Source organism: Eumetopias jubatus, unplaced genomic scaffold (genome assembly GCF_037043125.1).
Source record: "Eumetopias jubatus isolate StellerSeaLion01/CBP00866 unplaced genomic scaffold, mEumJub1_p1.0 scaffold_10, whole genome shotgun sequence".
Taxonomy (NCBI): domain Eukaryota; kingdom Metazoa; phylum Chordata; class Mammalia; order Carnivora; family Otariidae; genus Eumetopias; species Eumetopias jubatus.
Genome location: NW_028274816.1, coordinates 115,470,450 through 115,494,927, shown reverse-complemented (window position 1 = coordinate 115,494,927; position 24,478 = coordinate 115,470,450). Strand labels below are relative to the sequence as shown.

Genomic DNA, 24,478 nt, shown 5'->3' with positions numbered 1-24,478 from the left:
ATTTGGTAGGAGGGCATGATTATCCATTTCATGGTGAAAATGGATAATCATTTTCAATCATTTCAACCTCCTCTCTCCATATGCTAGGAAACATATCATGCCTCCCTGTCAACTTTGGATCATAAATCTGAAGGGCTCATGAGGAGAAACAGTTGAAAAGCTTTTCATTTTGAAAGCTTTAAGTGTCACTTAATTTCTAAGTAGAGTTGAACTCTGCTCAGGAGTCCTTTTTCTTGTCCCTGTTTAGCCCCCGATTTTATTCTCACATTCTTCACCTCTCTCTTCCAATTAAGCTACTGGATTTCGGTAGATGGCCTAATTTCCCACTTCAAAGAAAATTAAGTTTATCAGGCCTGAATTCCTTCAGCTTCTACCCGCCCCCCGCCCTCCCTCCCCGGCCCTTTTGTTTTCATCAAGAGAGATTCACCACATCAGCTACTATTGTGTCAGGAGTAGAGGTCTCCATTTCCTCCTCAAAGCTCACCTGTGCTCTGGGACCTGACTCTGTAGGACTCTGGCTTCTGTCACTCTCATCTTCAATTTCTCTTCTACTTGCTCTCATCTTTTATCCTACAAACATACTCTGATCTAAACTCGTTAGCCTAACATCAAAAATAATAAAAGTGACCCTTTCCCAAATCAGCTTTTCCCTCAGGCCACCACACTATTTCCTTTACCACTAAATTGCCCAAGAAACTAAATCTATACATGTTCTTTTGTGTTGTTACTCATTTTCTGTCACCTGATTTTCTGGGTTTTTTTCCATCTACTCATCCAAAACATTTCTCTCATATATTACCAATTAGTTCCGGTTTTCAAAATTCCATGTCTTTTTTTAACCCACGTCTCACTTGACCTCTCCTAGCACTTGACCCTGTGACCACTTACTCCTAGAAACCCTCTTCTAGTATCTGTGATACCCCACGTGTATATCTCTGATCCCTTCTTGATTTTCTTCACTGGCTCCTTCACTTAATAATAGCACTAATCATTTTGTGCTAAAACTGCCAGGCAGGGCTCTAAGTGTGGTGCATGTATTATACCATTTAATACAAAAACTCCATGAGCCATTTAATGTTACTATTCTTACTTTACCAAGGAACAGATAGACACAAAGAAATTAATTTCCCAAGGCCCACAGCTTGTAAAGTGACAGAGCCACACAAACCTAGAGGCATGACTTCATTGTGTATTTCTACCTTAAGTAATGCGTCTCATCCTTGGTCTCTCATCACACTACATATTTTTCCTGGGCAATACTGTCCGAACCTATAATTTCAACTACTATATATAATACCACTTCACAGATTGCTAATATTATTGCCAAAATGGGATGAGTTCCCACATCTCTTATCTGCAACTCAATTCTGCTCAGCTCCAGATCTGTATTTCCAGCTGCATATCAATTCTGTCTCCTAAAATATCACACAGGTATCTAGAATATAAAATATGTCCAAAATGAACTCATTATCTGCCCTCCTCCCCACCCCACAAACTGCTGCTGCTTTTTTACAAATGCTTTATCATCTCGGTCACTTAAGTCAAAAACCTGGAAATCAGCTTTCCTCTGCCCCCAGAAACTGTCACTTCTGATCAATTCATACATCCTCTGTATCCCTTCTGAGTTGCCCTCATCTCTGTAACAGACTATATCAACAGTCCCTGAATGATCTCACCTAGGCTTTCTACTCCAGTCTGTCTCCCATACCATCATCACAAATACCTTATAAGTCTGAATCATGTGGCCTCTCGGCTTATTCACCTGGTAGAGTCTAGACTACTTAGCCTGGCTACATAAGCCCCTTCACAGTCTGGCACCACACTTATTTGGATCACTCCTACCCTCTGCCCTCGCCTCTTGTACATTCTACTGTTCCTAAAACATGGCGTGCCTTTTCAGATGCCCGTGTATTTATATTCTCCTCCCCCTGGAATTTCCTCCCCTACACACTGTCCTCCACATCCAACCTAAAAGTCACTTTCTCTATAGAGTCTGCCACATTCTCTCTTAGACCGTCTCTTATTCAAGGACATCCTCCCCTTGCTTTTAGTTTCCCCTTGTGTTATATTTTTAGAAGCAAGAAAAGGCAAGTATTCTCTAGTAAAGTTGGTTCTATGACAAGCATTAAAGATCCTTTTCGATACTCTGACAAAGACTGTAAGATCAAGAGGAATTGTCAAATAATTCTACACAGGGGTGTGTTTCAGAAATGAGAAATTTCCCCTCTGGGGTCTTATTCCAGAGTTCCTAATAACTCTCTCAGTCTGAGATAAAAACTAACCCTCATTTTTTCAGAAGCACTTGCAGGATCTTTCAGCTTTTGCGCTCTCTCTCAGCCTTCTGCTACTCACATTTGGGCCACTTCACAGCTTGCTAGCACCTTCCCAAAGAGTGGGAGGAACTCCTGTCACTGGTGAAACTGAATCAATCCTTTGAGATTTTGGTAACGATAAGCAAAACTGGGGGATTACATGTGAATTCCATTTATCCATATTATTCCTATGTCAAATTACTTCATTTAATTTCTTTAGGAGGCAGGAATGAAGAACTGTAGTATGCATGCATATCACCCATAAAGATACACACACACTGATTTATTCTTTTTAAAAAACCAGAAATGAAGCTAAGCCACAAAGCCTAAAATATAATAAACCCAGGTGCCAAAGTGAAACAAAAATAGAAACAGGACTATCTTTGAACTTACACCCTTGCATTTTGTCCAATCAGGTCAGCTGTTTACTAAGTTTTAGACAGTTACACTGACTTTCCCTTCTCTTGAAAAATTTAGGTCCCAGGGAGGCAGATTCTTTGAAACCGTAGGGTTATCTGAAAAATCACTATATTCCACATTAAAAAAAATTTTTTTCATCTAAAAAGTACAATGTTTATGTCATTTTATAATTCAGTGAAAACAAAGATATAAACAAGGTAAAATGTAGGGAGGGGAGCCTTCCATTCTCTTGAAAATACTAAGTTAAGTTAAATATGATCCAAAATGGAATGAAATGAGGATCACTGTAGTTTTAAGCAGATTTGTGTCCCAAAAATTAAAGGCTTCCATTAAAAAAAAACAAAACTAGTAAGCTCTGCATTTCTTAATATAGTTCCCTTTCAGTAATGGAATTTAAGTATATAAATGAATAGGTTAATTAAAAGAGGCATTATCTAATTGTTACTTTAAACAATAATAAGCACTCTGATAATATAAATTACCATCTCAGGTTCCTTTATTGTAGCAGAATTAATATGAGACAATGAGCTAGGGGAGGACAGTTCGGAGAAACAAAAAGGAATTGGTTTTTCCTACCAATAGCTCGGGAGACCGACAGACTTCCATTCACCCTCCAGGCACCAAACCAGACTACACAACCTCCAAGAGCCTCAATTCGCTGCTTTTCATCCTAAACAGCAATGCAATAGAAAGAAGCAAATAATTGGATTCAGGATTTATTTGTCTACCTTAACAGTAAACAACAGGTACAAATACTCATCAGCTTCCAGGAAAGGTTCTCTTTATTCCTCCTCTGTAAGGTGGGCATGGTTGCTCAGATAACGGTGGTAATCAGAATAAGCAAGTGAATATTAACTACTAGCTAGAAACCCGCCTCCGTGGCATGTGCCCTCCCACAACGGAGCACACTTACCTCCCTGTCCGGTTTGTGTGGCTTCATTAGCTCAACCGCTTGCCCTTTTCTCACGAGCATGACCTGGGAATCCCCAACCCAGGCCACATGGAGCATGTTCCCTCTGATGAAAGTCACTACTCCTGTGGTCCCACATCTTAAACTCTAAAAGTAATTAAATAAAACTAGAGTCAGTAAAAATAAACAGACTTCAAATTCTCATTGAGAAGCAATTTATAGTTACAGACTTTTAGTTGGGGGTCTAACTATTAGTAACTCAATTTCACAACAAACAGCAATTCCTGTCTCTCTGCATTTTTATGTGCATAGATGTATGTGTATACACATAGATCCATGTTATCTATGATATGCAAGGCAGGAATGATTATTCATTTCATTTTATGTACAAATAAGAAAACTGTGGCAGGTTATGTGACCTTTCCAAGAGCGGGTAACTCATTAGTACACAAAACAGAACTGAAATTCTTTTTTCTCCCAGTCCAGCATTCAATCCACTACAGCAGTCCTTAAAGATTTCCATGTTCTGGTCTCTGTTTTGTCACTGACCTAGAGTATGTACAAGGGGAAGGTCCTAGCATTACAAAGGATCTGATAGGTACACAACAAATGCTCCCACACTCAGTATTAAGATAGGAGCCAAGAGATAACATATATTCCCTGGCATGCTAAGTTGCTTATACTTAAAAAAAAAAAAAAATCACCTACAATAATTTTAGGGGCCTCTGCTTTTGGAACATTGCATAAAGAACAGCCTGGAGCTTCACTGCAGTAGCTCAGTAGCAGTGTACTTCATGCTCCTGATACTACTACATTAAATGACATCTCCATTTGACATGAGTCACCACCAAATAAGCATGACTTTCTGTTACCAAGGACTTGTCCTAAATTAGAACCAATGCGTCAAGGATGGTAAAAGGCCCCTTGTATCCAATGAGAAAAACAACTTCTCATTTTTCCTATATAGGGAAAGTTTGTTATAGATCCTCACCCACCAATAAAATGTCTTCCCACCCAGAATGTTCAAAACCTCAGCCCCCTGGAACACATGATAAAGACACTCGAGTGCATATGCCCTGCAGAGAACAGGAGGCAGGGCTGCTTCACAACAGGAATAGCTCCTTTCTTCCCAGCAGTTAGCAGCACATGGGAGCAGAAGAAGGAAAAAAGTAACTGCTGAGACAAACCTAAATTATTCAAAAGAACTATTGGCAAGACTGAGAGACACTAGGATCACTGGCAAAGCAAATGAGGTGAACATGGTCAGAGAAAAAAGCCATACTTTTGAGGACACAGAGGAAAAAGGGATAGAACAGAAGAAGAAGACAAAGTGATTCTCTTAGTTTCTGTGATCTTACAGATCACTCTCAGGGGCCAGGTCTTGGCCTTGGTCAAAATGACGACAGCCAGTAGCTCCAAGGTAGGCAGAGCTGAGCAGTGCCAGCCCTCAAGACTCTGGGGACAGTCTGAGGTCGACAACTGTATTGTTTTCTAGGCCCACCTCTGTAGGTAGACCCTAGTGGTCACTGTTGTTGGATTTGCATACTAAACTAAACCTGGGGTAAAGGTGGGGAAACAATATTTTCCTTGCTTAATACCAAGTAGTTCTGAATTACTGTTTCATTGATTCCAAGCACCATTACTTTTGTGTAGCATAACAATGAAATCAAAGAAATGGATTAAATGATGACCCTACTCCTTCCAAGTCCTTTTCAAAAACAGTTAATGTTTAATTCATAGGGCAGGAGTCTTATTTTTTATATGTATAATAATTCTGTAGTTAGTTTTAAAAATTAAAAATTAAAAATTATCTTGCTATTGGCCCCCAGTTAAAAATGAATATAGAGTACTGTAGTTAATCATATACCAATGCCCAGAATGATAATTAGATAAAAATTTTTACTTTTAGATCTTAATATAGAGCCCCTGTCATTCATTCACAGTAAAAACCTTAGGTCTGATTAACCTTAAGAAATTAGGACATGAGCTCTGACTTTTCTTCCTGTAAAATCAGTTCAAGAATCATCTAAGGATTCGCTCTCCAAGCAAATCTTCCCTCAAGAGATACACAGTAAAACACTGCCAACCCACTTAGAACCAAACGTATGGGAGTAATCCAGCTTCTGTTTCCTTTTTAGTCCATTGTTTTAATCACTGTATCCAGATTTTGTCAGCAAAAGTCTGCTTAGAGAGATGGTCCTGGTGTGAAGCTGACAGGCACTGGTAAATAAAAAAGCTAAAACTCACCTGCCAAATCCAGCAATGGACTGGCTTTCTAGAAAATTATAACTTTGGAGTTTCTCTACAGCACATCATATCACCCCACTAAAACCCTTAAGATGGAATTAGAACTATAACAGAATCCAATATCATGGGTCAAGAATACAGTCTGAAAGAACTTTAAGCCTGCCCCAAAAGAGAAAACCCAAAATAGCCCACGAACCACGGACCAAGTTGAATTCAGCTAGTGCATTCATGGCTGGAATTTATGAGGAAATGGCATACCTCCCTGGCTGCTTTCTGCACAAACCGCTCATCAGTGACCCGGAAGGCCCGGCACAGGGCCTCAGCAGGATCGTGAGGGAACATCTCCTGGCGGACTAAATTAACGTGCAGGTGAATGGAGGCATAAATGGCAGCATCCACTCCCCCATGGCCATCAAACACTGCAAAGTAGGCTTGTTCTTCCTGGTCCTGTTGATAGAAAAACAAACAGTTAAGGAAGTGAGGTACAGCATGACTCAAAGGAACCAATCCGTTGTACTGATGATGCCCATTCTCCTCCTCCACTGCACTTGTCACCTAGACAATGAGACTAGATGTTTCTCTTTTTTGACATGCCTGATCACCTGCTAAAATACCTGCAGCACTGGGGTATCTGTGTTTACACAGAGAACACTGGAACACATCGTGGCCAATTAGCTCAGGCTGAAGTGCCCTCTCACTGAAAGTTGCCGTCTTGTACCATGGAAACCGCCCACATGCAGTTGCTTCAAAACTGCTGTTACAAGTTGTGGGAAGGGGGAGGAGAGAGAAAGTATGAGGAGGAATTGAGTAAAAGCTGTTCTGGATTGAGTATTTTTTTCAAAATGAAAGTATTCTAATAAAATTAGAAACTGAGAACAATAGGAAATAACTGGCCTTCAGCACAAGACCAGTTATGTTAGGTTGTTTAAAAATAGAGATAACGAAAGCATACACAGGCTCCTAAGCTGTAATATCTTCATAAATCATAGTCACATTGAATACTCACCATAAATAACACAGTCTCTAAACTGGTTAGCCAAACTTAGAGCAAATCAGATATCCAAATGCCTTGTACCCATTTTGCCTTGTCCCCTAACCAAGATTTAGCGTCACCCTTCCTGGCCCACCCACTACTTGAAGCACTAAGGCAACTGCCAGAAGAGGATCTGTCTTGACAAAGGAAGCCTAATCACAATATTACATTTAAGCCATTAAGTAGTTTGCTTCTTTATCTTCAACTCCAGTGTGTACATCTCAGATCTAGCTTACTTAGGAGATCTGTAGCTCACTGAACTCACTTGAGTCCTGGACTCCCTTTAGGCAACAGTATGTAATCATTTTCATGTGCAAGCTTTGACTTGATCGGTGGGCTCTAGGAGCTCAGATGAGTCTAGGCCCTGTCATTCAAAGGAAATCAAATACACAAAGTAAATCATATAATTTTCTTGTGCTTTTTCTCTCATCTATTAGGTACGGATTTGGAGGAACTACTAAAACAAGAGGTATCATCTGTGTTTTGAAAAAATTATTTTTAGGCATGCCTGGGTGGCTCAGTTGGTTAAGCACTGACTCTTGATTTGGCTCAGGTCATGATCTCAGGGTCTTGGGATCAAACCCCATCTCGGGCTCTGCACTCAGCACAGTGTCTGCTTGTTCCTCTCCCCCTGCTCCTCTCTCTCTCTCTCAAGTAAATAAAATCTTTAAAAAAATTTTTTTTGAGTATTTTTTTCAAATTTTCAAAAAAAAATTTTTTTTAAGATTTTATTTATTCATTTGCCAGAGAAAGGGAGAGAGAACACAAGCAGGGGGAAGCGGCAGGCAGAGGGAGAAGCACTCTCCCCACCGACTGGGGAGCCCAATGTGGGACTCGATACCAGGACCCTGGGATCATGACCCCAGCTGAAGGCATACGCCCAACCAACTGAGCCACCCAGGTGTTCCAGAAAAAAATTCTTTTTAAAGGGTGTACTACGTACCAAATATAAATGTCCATAGAGTAAAAACACCCAAATATTATGAAATCAACATCTAATACAGACATTACAACTAGTTAATAATACCATCTATAATGCCATTGAAAATTGATTAAACAGAACTATCTTGAAAAAAAGTCCTGATATGTAGAATTTCTACCTGTACTAAAGCAGTACTCACTTTTAAACAACTCAGTTGGCAAGATAAAGGTAAAATTGAAAAACAGCATATCCAAGCAGTTTTTAAATGAGTGAGCTGATGTGGGATCATCACAAAAAAGGAGGGGACAATAATACCTTTCTGAGGCCATGAGAGTATAACTTTAAACAATGTGAGATTGGTGGGGAGATTCTTAAACAATATAGCATCCAGAGAAACAGAAGACAGCCAAGGGGATCTCTTAAAAAAATTAGTATACCTTTTTAAATTAAAAAAAAAAAGTTTTCCCTGTTATAAAGATAATATATTGTTTATTTGGACTAATAAAGAAAAATCTATATATTATCCCACCATTCACAGATAACCAGTCTTTTTTCTATATATATAAATTTTTTAGATAAAATTAAGATCATACTATACATAAAATTTTATATCCTGCTTTTTGTCATTTATTATATCATTAGCATTTCCCCTATGTCATTAAGTATTACACATTTGAAATGGATATGTACTATACATCTAATGAGCATATTATAGTTGCTCCCTATATATGACTTTGATCATTTCTAGTTTATTACTGAAAATGTTATGTAAGACATTTATGTCAAAACATATAAGAATTTCCTGCATTTGTGTCCTTATAATATAAAATTAAAAGTGAAATTACCAGATCAGAGGTGGTGAAAATATACAAGGTTCTAAGTATGTGTTGCCAAATTGCCTTCAAAACCGTTTCTCAAGGTGTTCCTTTCTGAGTTAGGCCTTTGGGCTGATTTTGAAGCAAAATGAAAATCAACCAGGTCAACAAATAGCAACAATGCCCTCAGATCGGAGTATAATCTTCAAGTGGGTGTAGTGATAGAAGGATTGTTTGTCACATTAAGGTTAACATTTAAGGTTATATTTGCATGGGCATGGTAACATTTGGAAATAAGGATATTCACATATTCTAAAGATATTTGGAAACAAAGCTGGTCTATCTTTGTAACATAAGCACCAATTACCAACCTACCATCACTGCTTATCAGACCTTGACAGTTAGCTAAAATTTAAATTTAGCTGCTAAATAAAGGAAATACTGTGCTTTGTATAAATTACTACATTGTAATTTTTAAGTTATGGACTTGAATAAAGAAAAGAGGCAAGTGACAGGCAGGGGAAACAAACCTACCTCTGTTGGCACTAACAGAATACAATTAATAGAAAAAAGATGAAGATAACAAGAAAATGGTTATTAAGCTGACAAGACTCATATGATCCAATGTGTCAGTCACAGAGATTCATGAAATGTAATTCCATCGACTTTCTATCTCAGAAACCAAGATTTAAAAAAGAATCACTGGAAATCAGAAAACTGTCTCTGTCTTAAATTCATCCTTTTATGTTTACATTTTATGTTGCTTCAGCAACATAGTAATGTGGGAACTTAATAAACACCATCTAATTTTACTGTAGTTTCCTTTTAAAAAAACAGCTTTATTGAGATACGGCAGTTTTCTTTTATGCTTCTATGTTTATAGAATAGCTCTGGAAGTTTATGCAAAAAAAATTGGTAACTTCCCTTGCCTTCATGGAAGGGAACTGAGCATCTGAGACACCAAGGATAAGACAGAGATTTTTGTTTTCCAATCTGAACAATGTGAATGCATTACCTATTCAAATATAAAATCGGGGTGCCTGGCTGGCTTAGTCTGTACAGCATGTGACTCCTGATCTTGGGGTTTGAGTTCAAGCCCCACATTGGGCGTAGAGCTTACTTAAAAATAAATAAACCAAAATAACATAAGTTTTCGGGCGCCTGGGTGGCTCAGTTGGTTAAGCGACTGCCTTCGGCTCAGGTCATGATCCTGGAGTCCCGGGATCGAGTCCCACATCGGGCTCCCTGCTCAGCAGGGAGTCTGCTTCTCCCTCTGACCCTCTTCCCTCTCGTGCTCTCTCTCTCTCAAATAAATAAAATCTTTAAAAAAAAAAACAAAATAACATAAGTTTCTTTTCTGTTGTCTAATACAAGCAGATTTATGCCACTCTGCCTTTAGTCCTATTCCAAACCATCAGAGATGCTATTAGAGGTATATTAGAAGTTCTCCTTATAGAAAAATAAGACCATGAAGGTGTTTGTTTTTTAAATCTCATTGACTCTAGAGAAGGGCCCTTTACCTCTAGATTGAAGAGCATATTAAAGTCAGGAATGCAGACATGTTTGTCTTCCATTTTCCTGCGCATGTTTTTGATGGCATGGATTGATGTCTCATAATAAAGCTGGGGTCTCCTGCGGAGAGGGAAGTCTTTCACCCAGCTGCAGCAAATCTCGTGTAGTTTGCTGAAGACAGAACGGGCCAATTTCATTGTTTCGATCTCTGTGAAAGAAACACAGACACCCCCAATGAAGAGCCTTGTAAAGCTGCTTTTCACTTGCCTGCTTGGTAAAGACAGAAGTAGGTCACCTTCATCAAGTTCCTCCTTAATAGAAGAAATTCCTCCTGAAGAGAAATGAAATGTTGATTCTGAAGAGAGAAAATGACAACCAGTCTAGTAGAAAATCATCAGCCAGCAGCTGCCACTATGATATTCTTATGTCATGAGGAGAAAACCTCTGGCCAGGATTGAATCTACTCTTAGACTAGATTTCTTCCAACCCTCAAAGTTCTCCAACCACTGCTATCTAGTTCAGAGCACTGGTTCCCTTTTGGTTGGCGGCCATGATTATCATCTGGAGAGCCAAGCTCCCCCTGCTTAGAAGAATGACTGAAGGGGCGCCTGGGTGGCCCAGTCGGTTAAGCGTCTGCCTTCAGCTCAGCTCATGATCCCAGGGTCCTGGGATCAAGCCCCGCATTGGGCTCCCTGCTACGCAGGAAGCCTGCTTCTCCCTCTCCCAGCCCCCCTGCTTGTGTTCCCTCTCTCTGTCAAATAAATAAATTAAAAAAAAAATGACTGAAATATGAACAGTAGTTATCCAGCCAATTGGGATATGAAAGGCCTATGAAAACATCATTTATTTACCAACTACAGGAATGAGAGTTTATTGTGATTACCATTTGTCTTTGTCTTTTTTTTCCTGGCCTCTTCCTTTATCTCCCTCCAGTTCCCTAACTTTTCTCTCCTGTAAATGATCAGAATTTGGAACTAAATTATATTTTTCTTATTTGATGAATTTTTTAATTAAAGTTTTTGGCAATAGCTTAAATAGTTTAGCCAAAAGGTTAACAAATGAGGTAAAAGTTTTTTAAAAGTTTTAAAAGTCTCTAAGGAAAAAAGTACTTAAACTCTGTCTATGGGTGTAACCCTGGATAGAACAAAGGAGATGGCAACCAGAGGATTCTTCACCCTAGACTGTTAAGTCTACTATTTGACCCATCAAGTGGAGTAGATGAGCTGACTTCGGAGGCTGACTTGCATCTCTCGATGGATGGACAGATGTGTAAACCTTTTAGGCAACACTGAATAGTGTTGAAGAGATTATATCTCACATCACCCCGGCTCCAGCTGTCCTCTACTCAAGTTGCAGCTATTAAATAATCAGGGGGAGATTTAAGTTTTTCTCAAGCCAGTATTTTAGAGATTCCTACATCTCAGGTAAAAAGATTTAGAATTCTTTAAGAATTTTTTTTTTTTTTTTTTTTACTTTACTAAATCAGATCTAGCTTGACAGCCTGAGAAAACGTGTACCAGAAAGGGCAATGGCTGCACGTGACTCCTCTGATCTAGAACACAGACCCCACAGGAGAGTGTGTTCTAGAATGGCCTAGGAACTTTTCTATTCCTTTCCCTGCTGTTGCTTTAATCTGCCACTACATTTACCTGTTTCCTTATTCAAAATCCTTCCAACAATGACTACATTCAGAAAGCTTATCTCAAGGTTTTCGTTGCCTTTTTTCTCATTAACATAGTACAAGTTTGGTAAACCATGGTTTTTGGCTCTGTCCCCCTTGACGTTTTTATGTAACAGAAAGTCAAGGGTATGTTTGAAAGAGAAAGGAAGTTCAGAGAGCAAATACAACCTAAGGAGGTGTGTATAAGAGGGGAACCTGAGGACGTGTGTATAAGAGGGGAAAAATACAAGCCAGTATTTTTATTGTTTTGAAAAACTCCAGTCTTTATTTTTTTAAAGCACCAGTTGCCAGAGACTATCTCTTTCAGCCAGCAATTACCTGTTTGTATCACTCCAACGCCATCTGGTCTTTGTAGCAGCATAGGGGTGAGTTTGATCACATCAATCACAACAGAGGATGCAAAACAATAAGTAAATTTGGAAACATTGAGGGAGAATGGAGTGGGGGTGAAACAAATAACTGATACTATCAGGTTAGTTCCCAGATTCCCAAATAACAGAAACCATTATATCATTCTTTGGCTGTGTATATTACTCTTACTATATAGACCTGCACCGCCCAGTAAGTACTAGCTACATGTGGCCATTTAACATTAAATTAATTAAAATTAAGTAAAATCTAAAATTCTGTTTTTGGGTCACATTGGCTGTATTTCAAATGCTCAGTAATTACATACGGCCAGTGGCTACCACACTGGACAACGCAGGTAGAGAACATTTCCATCATTGTGCTATTGGGTAGCACTGGTTAGACTGATTAAATTGGTTAGGGGAGGCAATACCTGCTTCCTCTAATATTTAGTAAACCAGTAGATCTGTTCCTATCCCCTCCCAGTTGCTTCTTCCCTTATGTTCCCATTACACCATCTACTATAGCTCTTGCCACATTTTGTAACAATAGATAACATTTATTAAGTGTTTGTTACATCCTCTGTCTCTGGAACATTTCACAAACAAGTAAAACCATTTTCAATCACAGGTCTATCTGACTCTGACACCCATGCTCTTACATCTCCCAAATTAAACAGATTGTGTCTTGTACTTGATTAGTCATAGTACAGTACCTAGCAGATAGCAGGGGCTCATTGGATGTTTACTGAATAAATGAATATGCAAACTTATATAAATTAACTACTAAAAAATGTATGCTTTTTTATCATCTATTCTAGAGACTTCACTGATCATGCCATCTATTTCTACAGTGATGCCATTATTTTATAATTACTATAACTTTATAACATCTTTTCATATCAGGAGGATTAGCCTTCCTACCTAATATTAATTTTAAAAGATGTCACTTGGTAGTTTCACATGCTTATTTTTCCAGATGAGTTTTCTCATTTTGCCAAGTTTGAGGGGGGAAATCTGTTGCCATTGTGTTTGGGATTGCCTTGAATTTATAAAGCAATTTGCAAAAAAAAAAAAAAAAAAAGATGTCTTTTTTATATAGAGTCTTATCCAGGAACAAATTATATTGTTTCATTAATTTAAGTCCTTTTTATGTTGCTCAGTAGGGTTGTTTGGTTTTTTTTTTAAGTAATCTCTATTCCCAATGTGGGGCTCAAACTCATAACCCAGAGATAGAGAGTCACATACTCTTACAAATGAGCCAGCCAGGTGCCCCAAGATCTTCATACTTCTTAATGAATTTATTCCTAGTTATTTTACTTTATTTCCTATTTTGAGTAAGAACTTTGCTTTAATGTGTTACTTGCCACCTAGCAAACATTCCTCTTTCTACCAGAGACGGTTCCTTCTCTACTCTCAGTCCATGTGCATCTAGGGCTAAGACGTAGTTCAGGTCTAGCTAATTAGACAATCACATTCCTCTGGCTATACTGATTGTTCAGGAATTGGAAATAATCCAAGCTGGGCTGGTTAGAGTGAATCCTGCAATTTATGTAAGAGCAACTGAGTGAAGTTACTGTTACTTTCCTGCTTGATTTGAGCCTGGGCAGATCTAGCAGTCATCTTGCCACCACATGGAGCCTGAAAATAAAATCAAAATTAAAGAGGGGCACCTGGCTGGCTCAGTCGGTAGAGCACGTGACTCTTGATCTCAGACTCGTGGGTTTGAGCCCCATGTTGAATGTGGAGCCTACTTGAAAAAAAAAATAAGAAAGAAAGAAAGGGAGGGAGGGAGGAGAGAGAGAGAGAGAGAAAGAGAAAGAAAAAACAGCTGAGATTTGGAGAAATGCCAGGTTGGGATGAATCATCTGAGGCCTTGAATCTGTGTAGCCCGTATGTTGAAGGGTAGCCAATAAATTCTGTTTTGCTAAAGCCAGTTTGAGCTGTGTTAGTGGTCACTTGCAACCAAAAAATTCTTAAGTACACATTAGGCATACATGCTAGATTTTGGTCTGAGCCAAATTTTGTCCAACAAAGTCCAAGATATACTACTCATCTAGTTCTACATTATTAAGTATTAAAATAGGAATGGATAATTGAATTTTATCAAATGCTTCTTTGGGCATCTTTTGAGATTATTCTGGTGTTTTTCTTTTGACCTTAATATATAAATTATCCTAACAGACTTCCTATTATTTTGTTTTGTTTATGGTCTCAGTACGGTGCTAAGCTTATGTTAGGCCCTCAATAAATGAATGAATGAATGAACTGTTGTACTCAATATACAGGTATTTTACTTAAGATTTTTTTACATTGATTACTAAGACTGATTTCTCATTTCCTTTTTTAGTTTTATTTCAGGCAAGTTTTCCTATCAGTGTTATGCTTTGTAAATTTTCCTTCCATATGCAATTGGATAATTCATTTTAAAAAGCATTAGAATTGTCTATCTTTGCTCATTTGAAAATGTTCACCTGTAGAATCACCTATTCTTTTTTTTTTTTTTAAGATTTTATTTATTTATTTGAAGAGAGAGACAGCGAGAGAGGGAACACAAGCAGGGGGAGTGGGAGAGGGTGAAGCAGGCTTCCCGCTGAGCAGAGAGCCGGATGTGGGGCTCGACCCCAGGACCCTGGGATTATGACCTGAGCTGAAGGCAGACGCTGAACGACTGAGCCACCCAGGTGCCCCCAGAATCACCTATTCTTTGTCATTTTTAGAAGATAGCTCCTTGACAATCTTAATCTCTTTCTTTTCAGGTAGTTTGTTAATTTGTATTTTTCTAGAAAATACCCAGGTTTTCAGACTTATTTACACAAAGTTTTCATAATTCTTTTAACGTCCTCTGTGTTAGTGATAATTTTCCCCTTCTTGTTTTTAATTTTTACATTGGGATATTTCAAATTGATTTTAGGTTGTCTGAACAGGAGTTATATCCGCCAAACTAAATTTGTACCAAGAGATACACAAGGTTGTTTAGCAAACACTGCTGGTAGAGATGACATAAACATGAAAAGAATTTTAGGTTAAGGATTTTTTTTTAAAGTTTTTGGGAACAACTGAGAGTTCCGTGGGGACTTGAGTGCCTTTAAACCAGTGACGGCAGGCCTCATTCAGTATGCTTATTTCCCACTCTGATGTATGGATAAACACAATCTGTCCTGAAGAGATTCTCCTCAGTGCAGCTGACACTGAGGGATTTGGGTTAAATAGATTAAGGACTTGCAAAGAGTGAGAATTACAATAGATCATTCTGAATCACAGCCATGGCAAGGAGACACTACTGGGTAATCTCTTGAAAAAATAGAAAATCAGAATGACCAATGATACCACCAAAAGAAAAAAAACAAAAAACCCATCATTTCACTTTACTATCTTATGGGGGTTTAATTCCAAAGCAGGCATGCAGGGCTACACTTTAGTCTGGCTACGTTAAGTATTCTCCTTCTGCAGGGAGTGTGGAACATCAGTATATAAATAATTGCTGCTTGAAATGGAAACATAAAATAAAAAAGGGTGTGAAAAAGAGAAAATTGTCCGAAGTAGCAATCCACCCCCTCGCAGCTGTAAATTACTCATTAGTCGTTAATGTCACTGTACTGAGCTGGAGCTGAGTCAGCCACCACCCAGGCTGCAGTGAAGCAGAATTCCATCTCCCTCATCTTTTCATTACAGGGCTTTCACTTCATGCATCAGTACCAGAGGAAAGACCAAAGCTTTGTAGCAGGAATTCCATCCAAGCTGACTCTGGAACAATTTGGTTCCAAGTGAATCAATTACTCTCAGTAAAAACAAGAGGAGGAATTCCTTTCTCCCCAATTTTCTGTCAAAAATGATCTAGAAAGATAAAGTAAGAACAGATATATTTACTTTTATATCTGCCTCAAGTTCTCTGGGATCTAGTTATTCTGATTCATTAATATATGCTTTGTTCCTTATGCACCATGTTTAAAGGCAAATGCTTAAAATAGAACAAATAAAGTGAAATATTCAAATTCCTTAACAATTTTGAGTAGTAATTCCTAATTTTTACAATTGCTATCTCCTTAGACCCTGTCAAATATGTATAAACCTAATATGTTAATAAATATGCCTTCATTAATAAATAAAGCCTCTTAGGGGCACCTAGGAGGCTCAGTCAGTTAAGCATTTGCCTTTGGCTCAGGTCATGATCCCAGGGTCCTGGGATCAAGCCCCGCATCAGGTTCCCTGCTCCTCGGGGAGCCTGCTTCTCCCTCTCCCACTGCCTGCCACTCCCCCTGCTTGTGCTCTCTCTCAAAAAAATAAAATCTTTAAAAATAAATAAATAAATAAAGCCTCTTAATTTGCCTGGAAAAAAGATGTACAGTGATCCATGCAATTAAATCACACATTAAATAGTTGTCATGTTGAACTCTGTTTATTTATTGGTAGAAATAAAATTTAATATAATTAATGAGAAGTTTTGTTACAACTGATTTCTTGAATTTTTATATGATTTTTTACTTGGATTCTTAAAGGTAAGCTAAATATTTTAAATAGGTCTTGCTCAAACTCTCTCCCCTCACTCATCTTTTCTGTTGCGTCTTCACACTTCTCAGTTTACTCTTTCCACTTACCTAGGCATTATTTATTCTGTTAATATTCTGATATTATTATCAGAATGTATTCTGATGATATTGTTATGTTAATCTCTTGCTCCAACTGTCATCACATTTTCAAAATATACCCTGTTTTTTTCCCCTCCTTTGATTGACCAGTTTGAAATACTCGCATTTTTTTCTCTTGCTACCGCTATAAAATCAACAAGTGGGTAAACATAATTAGATTTCATATTACATAGACATTCTCTGCGGGTTACTACACATGAGAAGATTTTAATATTTTTAAACAAATGATGTAGGAAAGGTACTCACCCACAGTCCCTTCTGTGCCATCTGTTTCCTTTGGGAGATAATGTGCAGAAAGGTCACTCTGAAGGACTTTGTCTGCTGTGGCTCTGGCTAAAGCAGCAGCCAAAAAGGAAGGGCAATTACTGAAAGAAAAAAGGGCTATTTCAGTAAGAACTAGGAAATAATACATTTAACATTATTACCAATTATTAACATATATGTCTCAAAACAAAATTATGTCTTTAAACACTATTCAACACATATTTACTGAGTGCATATTATGTGCTATGTACTCTGCCTTGGCACTGGGTATACACTAAACAACACAGACATGGCCTCTGACCCAGTAGGGCTTAAAATCTAGTTAGGGAGACAGATGATAAACAAGTAAACAAACAGGACACAACTTAAAATTGGGATAAGTTTTATAAAAGAAACAGGATATAGTGATAGAGAATAATAGAGGGGGTACCTACTTAGAATGGTCAGGAATCCATTATCTCGAAGGATAAGAAAGATTCAGTTCTGTGGGGTGGGAAGTTGGGAGAGAATATTCCAGGCAGAGAAAACAGCATGTGTACAGATCCTTTCTGAGAGCTTCGTATGTGTGAGGAACTGAAAAAAGCCCAGAGAAGATGAAGTATGGTGGATAAAGAGTAAAGATGGCAAGGAATAAAGTCAGAAGGACAGGCAACTGCCAGTTATATGAACCTTTTAGATCATGGAAAGGAATTTGGATTTCAAAGTGCAGTGAAAAGTCACTGAAGGGGGCGCCTGGGTGGCTCAGTCGTTAAGCGTCTGCCTTCGGCTCAGGTCATGGTCCCAGGGTCCTGGGATCGAGCCCCACATCGGGCTCCCTGTTCAGTGGGGAACCTGCTTCTCCCTCTCCCTCTGCTGCTCCCCCTGCTTGTGTTCCCTCTCTAGCTGTGTCTCTGTCAAATAAATAAATAAAATCTTTAAAAAAAAGTCACTGAAGATTGTAAGCAACAGCATGCCATAACCAGACATATTAATTAAAATATGACTTTTGACTGCTGTGCCAAAGGAAATCAGAAAGGGGCAAGAATGAAGGGGGGTGGCCAATAAGGAGATTGTTGTAATCCAGGTGAGACTGAAAAAAAAGTGAGTATATTCTAAAGAAAGAAAATACAGAACTTGCTGATTATTGGAATATAGAGATAAGAGAAAAGAATTAAGGCTGAGTCCTGGGTTTTGGTCTGAGCAACTAGGTGAATGGTGGCATCATTCACCTAGACGGAGAAACCAGGAAAAGAACAGGTTTGTGGAGGCAAAGGGTAAAGAAGAAAACAAGAATTAATTTTAGCATGTTAAGTTGGAAATATCTATGAAATATCCTAAAGAAGGTATCAAATGAAGTGAAAGTTATTAAATAGTGTGGAGCTCAGAGATGTTAGGAAATATGGAAGTCATGAATGTATGGAGGATATTTAAAACTACTGAAATAGAGTACATCATATAGGAAGAAATTATAAAAAGAGAATTGCCTCTTGTTTTCCAAACCCTTTTAGAACAGGAAAGTTATCTCATGCCTCACCATTGTATGCTGGGGAGTTATGGGAAGGGTGTAGTTTGCTTCTTTAGTCACCACGTTTTCACATCAAGTGGAATTAGGAGCTTTCATCAAGAAATTGTACCCAAGGAATCTCACCTGCACTTGACCTCACTGAGTTCCTAAACCTCCAGCCTAAGCCTGAGGCCATTAAGGGATGGAACTTTGGGATACCTTATGGGGGGTGGGGGGCAAAGGGGTGTATTTTATATGTGTGAAGGATGTGAATTGTGTGGCCAGAACAGACATGGCAGGGGCGCCTGGGTGGCTCAGACGGTTAAGCAGCTGCCTTCAGCTCTGGTCGTGAGCACAGGGTCCTGGGATTGAGCCCTGCAGCATCAGGCTCCCTGCTCAGTGGGGAGTCTGCTTCTCCCTCCCACTGCCCTTGTGCTCTCACTTGCTCTCTCTCTCTCTCTCCCTCTCAAATAAATAAAATCTTTTAAAAAATAAAATAAAGGGGCACCTGGGTGGCTCAGTCGTTGAGCGTCTGCCTTCAGCTCGGGTCATGATCCCGGGGTCCTGGGATAGAGCCCCACATCAGGATCCCTGCTCATCAGGAAGCCTGCTTCTCCCTCTCCCACTCCCTCTGCTTGTGTTCCCTCTCTTGCTATGTCTCTCTCTGTCAAATACATAAAAAATAAAATCTTAAAAAAAATTAAAATTAAAATAAAAAAATAAAATTAAAATTAAAAAAGGAACAGACATGGCAGACTGTTTTTCTAAAACAGGCCACAACAATATTTCTGATATCTGGTACAGCTGCTTTAGCAGTTCCTTAAGATAGCCCAGCAATTCCCCTTACAGGTATATATCCAAGAGAAGTAAAAACATACATCAACACAAAAACATGTGAATGAATGTTCATAGCACCATTATTCATAATAGCCAAAGAATAGAAACAACCAACTATCCATCAACTGATTATGGATAAATAAAAGCAGTATATTCATACAATGGACTATTATTCAGCCATAAAAGGAATAAAGTATTGATACATGCTACAATGTAGATAAACCTTGGAAACATTATGGTAATAGAAGCCAGTCACAAAAGACCACATACTCTATGATTCCATTTATATAAAAAGTCCAGAATAAGCAAATCTACAGGAACAGAGTACAGTAGCAATAGCCTAAGGCAGAGGGGTGAGGTGGGTAGGGAGTAACTGCTGGTGGGTGGAGGGTTTCTTTCTGGAGTGATGAAAATGTGCTAAGTCTTGGACTGTAGTGATGGTTAAACAATTAGGAATGTACTAAAACCCCCGAATTGTATACTTTCAATGGGTAACTTTTGGGGCGCCTGGGTGGCTCAGTCGTTGAGCATCTGCCTTCAGTTCAGGTCATGATCCCAGGGTCCGGGGATTGAGCTCCGCATCGGGCTCCCTGCTCAGCGGGAAGCCTGCTTCTCCCTCTCCCACTCCCCCTGCTTGTGTTCCCTCTCTCGCTGTGTCTCTCTCTGTCAAATAAATAAAAAATCTCAAAAAATAAATAAATGGGTAATTTATGCTATGTGAATTATATCTCAATAAAGATGTTTAAAAAATCATTGACTTTGTTAAGAACCATTGACTCGTGGAGGTGAAAGTAAGATTAGAATGGGTAAGTGGGAGGCAAGGAGGTGTGGCAGCAAGTAAAAGGTCATTTGAGGACAGGGACAGCTTGTTCTTATTTTAGAATGGTGTAGAATCTGTATACTAAATGAAATAATCTAGTAGAGAAAGATTGATAGATAATGCAGGAGACAGGGGATGACCAAAGGAGTGAAGTTCCTGAGAAGGCAAGAAGAGAAGAGATCCAAAACATATCTGGAAATTGCTGACCTTTGATAGCATGAGGCATATTTCACCAGTTGGAAAAGAAAGGAAGAAAATGGGTACAGATGCAGGTATGTTTCTAGATTTCTTAGTAGGAAAGTAAGAGAGTTCCCATCTAAAGGGTTGAGTCAACAATAACTTATTGAGGCTTACAGTGTTCCAGGCACAGTTCTGGTGCTCAGGATATAAATGACCATAAAAGACAAAAACTCCTGCCTCTGGAACCCTTCCTCACACACTATTGGTGAGAATGTAAATTGGTGCAGCCGCTATAGAACACAGCATGGAGGTTCCTCCAAAAATTAGAGATAACATACAACCTAGTAATTCCACCTCTGGGTATTTACCGAAAGAAAACCAAAACACTAGTTCAAAAAGATACATGCACCCTTATGTTTGTTGCAGCACTATTTACAACAGCCAACATAAGGAAACAACCTTAATGTCTGTCCACATGAAAGGATAAAGAAGATGTGGTATATAGAGGGCGGGGGGTGGGGGGACGGGTTAGCCTGGTGATGGGTATTAAAGAGGGCACGTTCTGCGTGGAGCACTGGGTGTTATGCACAAACAATGAACCATGGAACACTACATCAAAAACTAATGATGTAACATATGGTGGTTAACATAACAATAAAAAATTTAAAAAAAGAAGATATGGTATATATACAATGGAATACTAGCTATAAAAAAGAATGAAATCCTGCCATTCACGATAACATGGATGGACCTAAGTGAAATAAGTCAAAAAAAGACCATATGATATCACTTATATGTGGGATCCAAAAAACAAATGAACATACAACAGAAATAGACATAAATACAAAGAACAAACTAGTGGTTGCCAGTAGAGAGGGAGGTGGGGAAAATAGGTGAAGGGGATTAAAAGGTACAAACTCCCAGTTATAAAATAAGTCACGGAGATGAAAAGTACAGCATTGGGAATACAGTCAATAATATTGTACTAAATTTGTATGGTTACTATATGTGGCAAGCTTTTCTTAATGTATAATTGTTGACTCACTGTGTGGTTTACCTGAAACTAACACTGTATGTCAACTATACTCTTAAAACAAAAACAGGGCACCTGGGTGGCTCAGTTGGTTAAGCGACTGCCTTCAGCTCAGGTCATGATCCCAGGGTCCTGGGATCGAGCCCCGCATCGGGCTCCCTGATCAGCAGGGAGTCTGCTTCTCCCTCTGACCCTCCCCCTGCTTGTGTTCCCTCTCTCGCTGTCTCTCTCTCTCTCTGTCAATTAAATAAATAAATAAAATCTTTAAAACAAACAAACAAAAAACAAAAATAACCCATCTCTGGAGCTTACATTCTAGAGAATGGCTTCTCAGTGAAGTATGGGGTTAGATCAGTAGTTCTCAAACTTTTGCAGACACCAGAATCAATTTGCAAGACTTGTTAAAACACAAATTGCTGGGCCCCATCGCCAGAGTTTCTGACTTGGTAGGTCTTAAGTACGACTTCAGAATTTTCGTTTCTAACAAGTTCCCAGATGAGGTTCATGCTACTGGTCTAGGTACCACACTTTAAGAACCACTGGATTAGATTATCAAGTGGGTGGTGAGGGTAGAAAGTATATGGGGCAGGAGGGATGAAGAGAAAGTAGATATGAAACAGACATATCAGAAAGTAGGACTGTCAGTGCTAAGAGATTGGTTTTATTTAAAAATTGTCTCAGTCTTTCTGGTTGTACAATTTTCTCCATCTATGTCCATGTCCTGGAATATGTGTTGGTAAAAAGAATTGTCTAGTTCATCAAGATTTGGGATTTTGCGAGTATTAACAAGTAAAGAAGAGACATTGAAATTTAGTATCTTTTTAAGCATGTGAATACAGTGTTAGACCATGAACTTTAAATTGGCTAAGAACAGACATGAACGGTAAATCAGTGTGGTCTAAATGTAATTAAACAACTGTAGTGGGAGTACTTGGGCACATAACTTAGAAGGATAAAGAAGTATTGTAGTCTGAGGACAGGATGCTTGTGTATAAGATTTTGGAGCCAGTGCAGTATTTGTGATAACAAGGTTTAGGTGAGACCAAGAAAGTGAGTGGTTGAGTGGTTTAGAAACAGATAAAATGGCAATGTTTACATTTGACGTCCTTAGAGGGTAAAAAAAATGGAAAATTATCTTTATCATTATCACCATTTATCAGTATTTTTCAAATTGTAGATTACAATCCATTAGTGGTTAATGAAATGAACTTATGAACTGTGACCAGCATTTTTTTTCTAAGATTTTACTTATTTACTTGAGAGAGAGAGAGAGAGAAAGCACAAGCAGAGGGGGTGGGTGGACAGAGGGAGAGGCAGGCTCCCCACTGAGCAGGGAGCCTGAAGCAGGGCTCCATCCCAGGACCCTGGGACTATGACCTGGGCCAAAGGCAGACGCTTTACCAATTGAGCCACCCAGGTGCCCCTGATCAGCATTTTTTAATTTTTATTTATTTTTTTTAAGATTTTATTTATTTATTTGAGAGAGAGAATGAGATAGAGAGAGCATGAAGTGGGGGTCAGAGGGAGAAGCAGACTCCCTGCTGAGCAGGGAACCCCATGCTGGACTCGATCCCGAGATTCCAGGATCATGACCTGAGCCGAAGGCAGTCACTTAACCAACTGAGCCACCCAGGCACCCCTGATCAGCATTTTTTTAAAAAAGGAAATAGGGTACATGAGGTAAGGCTAAGTATTCTGTATACACACATAAGTATATACTGAATCTTGATTATGATAAAAAAAATTTTTGAAAGCCACTGCCCTTTAGCAATTATGAAATAAATTGACATCCCTTGAAATCCAAATGCTTTGTAAGCAGTATTACCATTTCTCCTTTCATGCTAAGTTAACTGAGTTTTTCTTGATAAGTCAAAATTTTTCTTCATAAGCCTAAATAAACTCTTTGTCAGCACTGCTTGTTTTTACCTTTCTATCATGCTGTACTTTGACTAACTGGACACATCCAAATATTTTGCATACGTGGACTTTTAGTATACAGTTACAAGATTTACTTGGTCCTTTTGTTTCAAAATTTATATTAAGATTACCTAAAAACCTTCATTGTAATCTTATTCCCTAGAATTCCTCCCCCTACCAAGAAAGAAAAAGTATCTTTAGTGTAATTATTAAAATATCTAGGATCTAAGGCTCACCAAAGGTAAAAATATGAAAACTTTAGAGAATAAGGCAAGAACCATTAGTCTCATTAATGTATCATCTGCAATACATTTTTAGTCACAGTTAATGTAATTTTTTACTTTTTGTCAGACAGAATGAAAATATTTTCAGTGAAGTAGGGAGGAGGATTAGCTGACTAATAGCTAGATATAAAACATCGAGCTACACCCTTCACCACGTCAGCTACCTCCGCCTGTCAGAGAGCTGGAACACTGAGCCTGAACAAGTTCTTATGATTTTGACTCTGAAATGAAAGCGATCATTTCAGAAAAATCAGAATTGCAAATATATTTTAAAACATAGTCACATCAGGGGCGCCTGGGTGGCTCAGTCATTAAGCATCTGCCTTCGGCTCAGGTCATGATCCCGGGGTCCTGGGATCGGGTCCCACATCGGGTTCCCTGCTCCGCGAGGAGCCTGCTTCTCCCTCTCCCACTCCCCCTGCTTGTGTTCCCTCTCTCACTGTGTCTCTGTCAAATAAAAAAATAAAATCTTAAAAAGCAAAACAAAACATAGTCACATCAGAATATTTGATACAAGTCAAATAAAAGCTTATCATTAGAGCTTGTCATTTTTCAGCGAATTACCAGGAGTGACTAACATGATAATTACATAGCAAACTGCTTTCTTGCATCATTTCTCATATAGCCCTGGATAGAAGCATTTACAATGCTGATACATGCTCAAAGTTTGGCAAATGTACTATCAGAGAATGGCCACAACTCATAGCAGTTTGTAGATTTGAGGTTACAAATGTTATTATCTTGAGAACACTGCTGAAGTAGAATGGGATTTGAAATTTTTTAACTTTTGCGGTGTGTGTCATTTTGAGAGA

The 24,478-nt window shown here is 38.7% G+C and overlaps 1 protein-coding gene across 1 annotated transcript in view; it reads right to left on the bottom strand.

Moving 5' to 3' along the window:
• Positions 1 to 24,478, bottom strand: part of PPM1E (protein phosphatase, Mg2+/Mn2+ dependent 1E) — a 183,479-nt gene that overhangs the window by 7,333 nt on the left and 151,668 nt on the right. The window contains exons 2-6 of the mRNA XM_028109173.2: positions 17,095 to 17,213; positions 10,180 to 10,379; positions 6,148 to 6,336; positions 3,646 to 3,789; positions 3,309 to 3,402 (exon numbers count right to left, since the gene is read on the bottom strand). Coding sequence (XP_027964974.1) covers positions 3,309 to 3,402; positions 3,646 to 3,789; positions 6,148 to 6,336; positions 10,180 to 10,379; positions 17,095 to 17,213 — 746 coding nt within the window. The remainder of the gene's footprint in view (positions 1 to 3,308; positions 3,403 to 3,645; positions 3,790 to 6,147; positions 6,337 to 10,179; positions 10,380 to 17,094; positions 17,214 to 24,478) is intronic.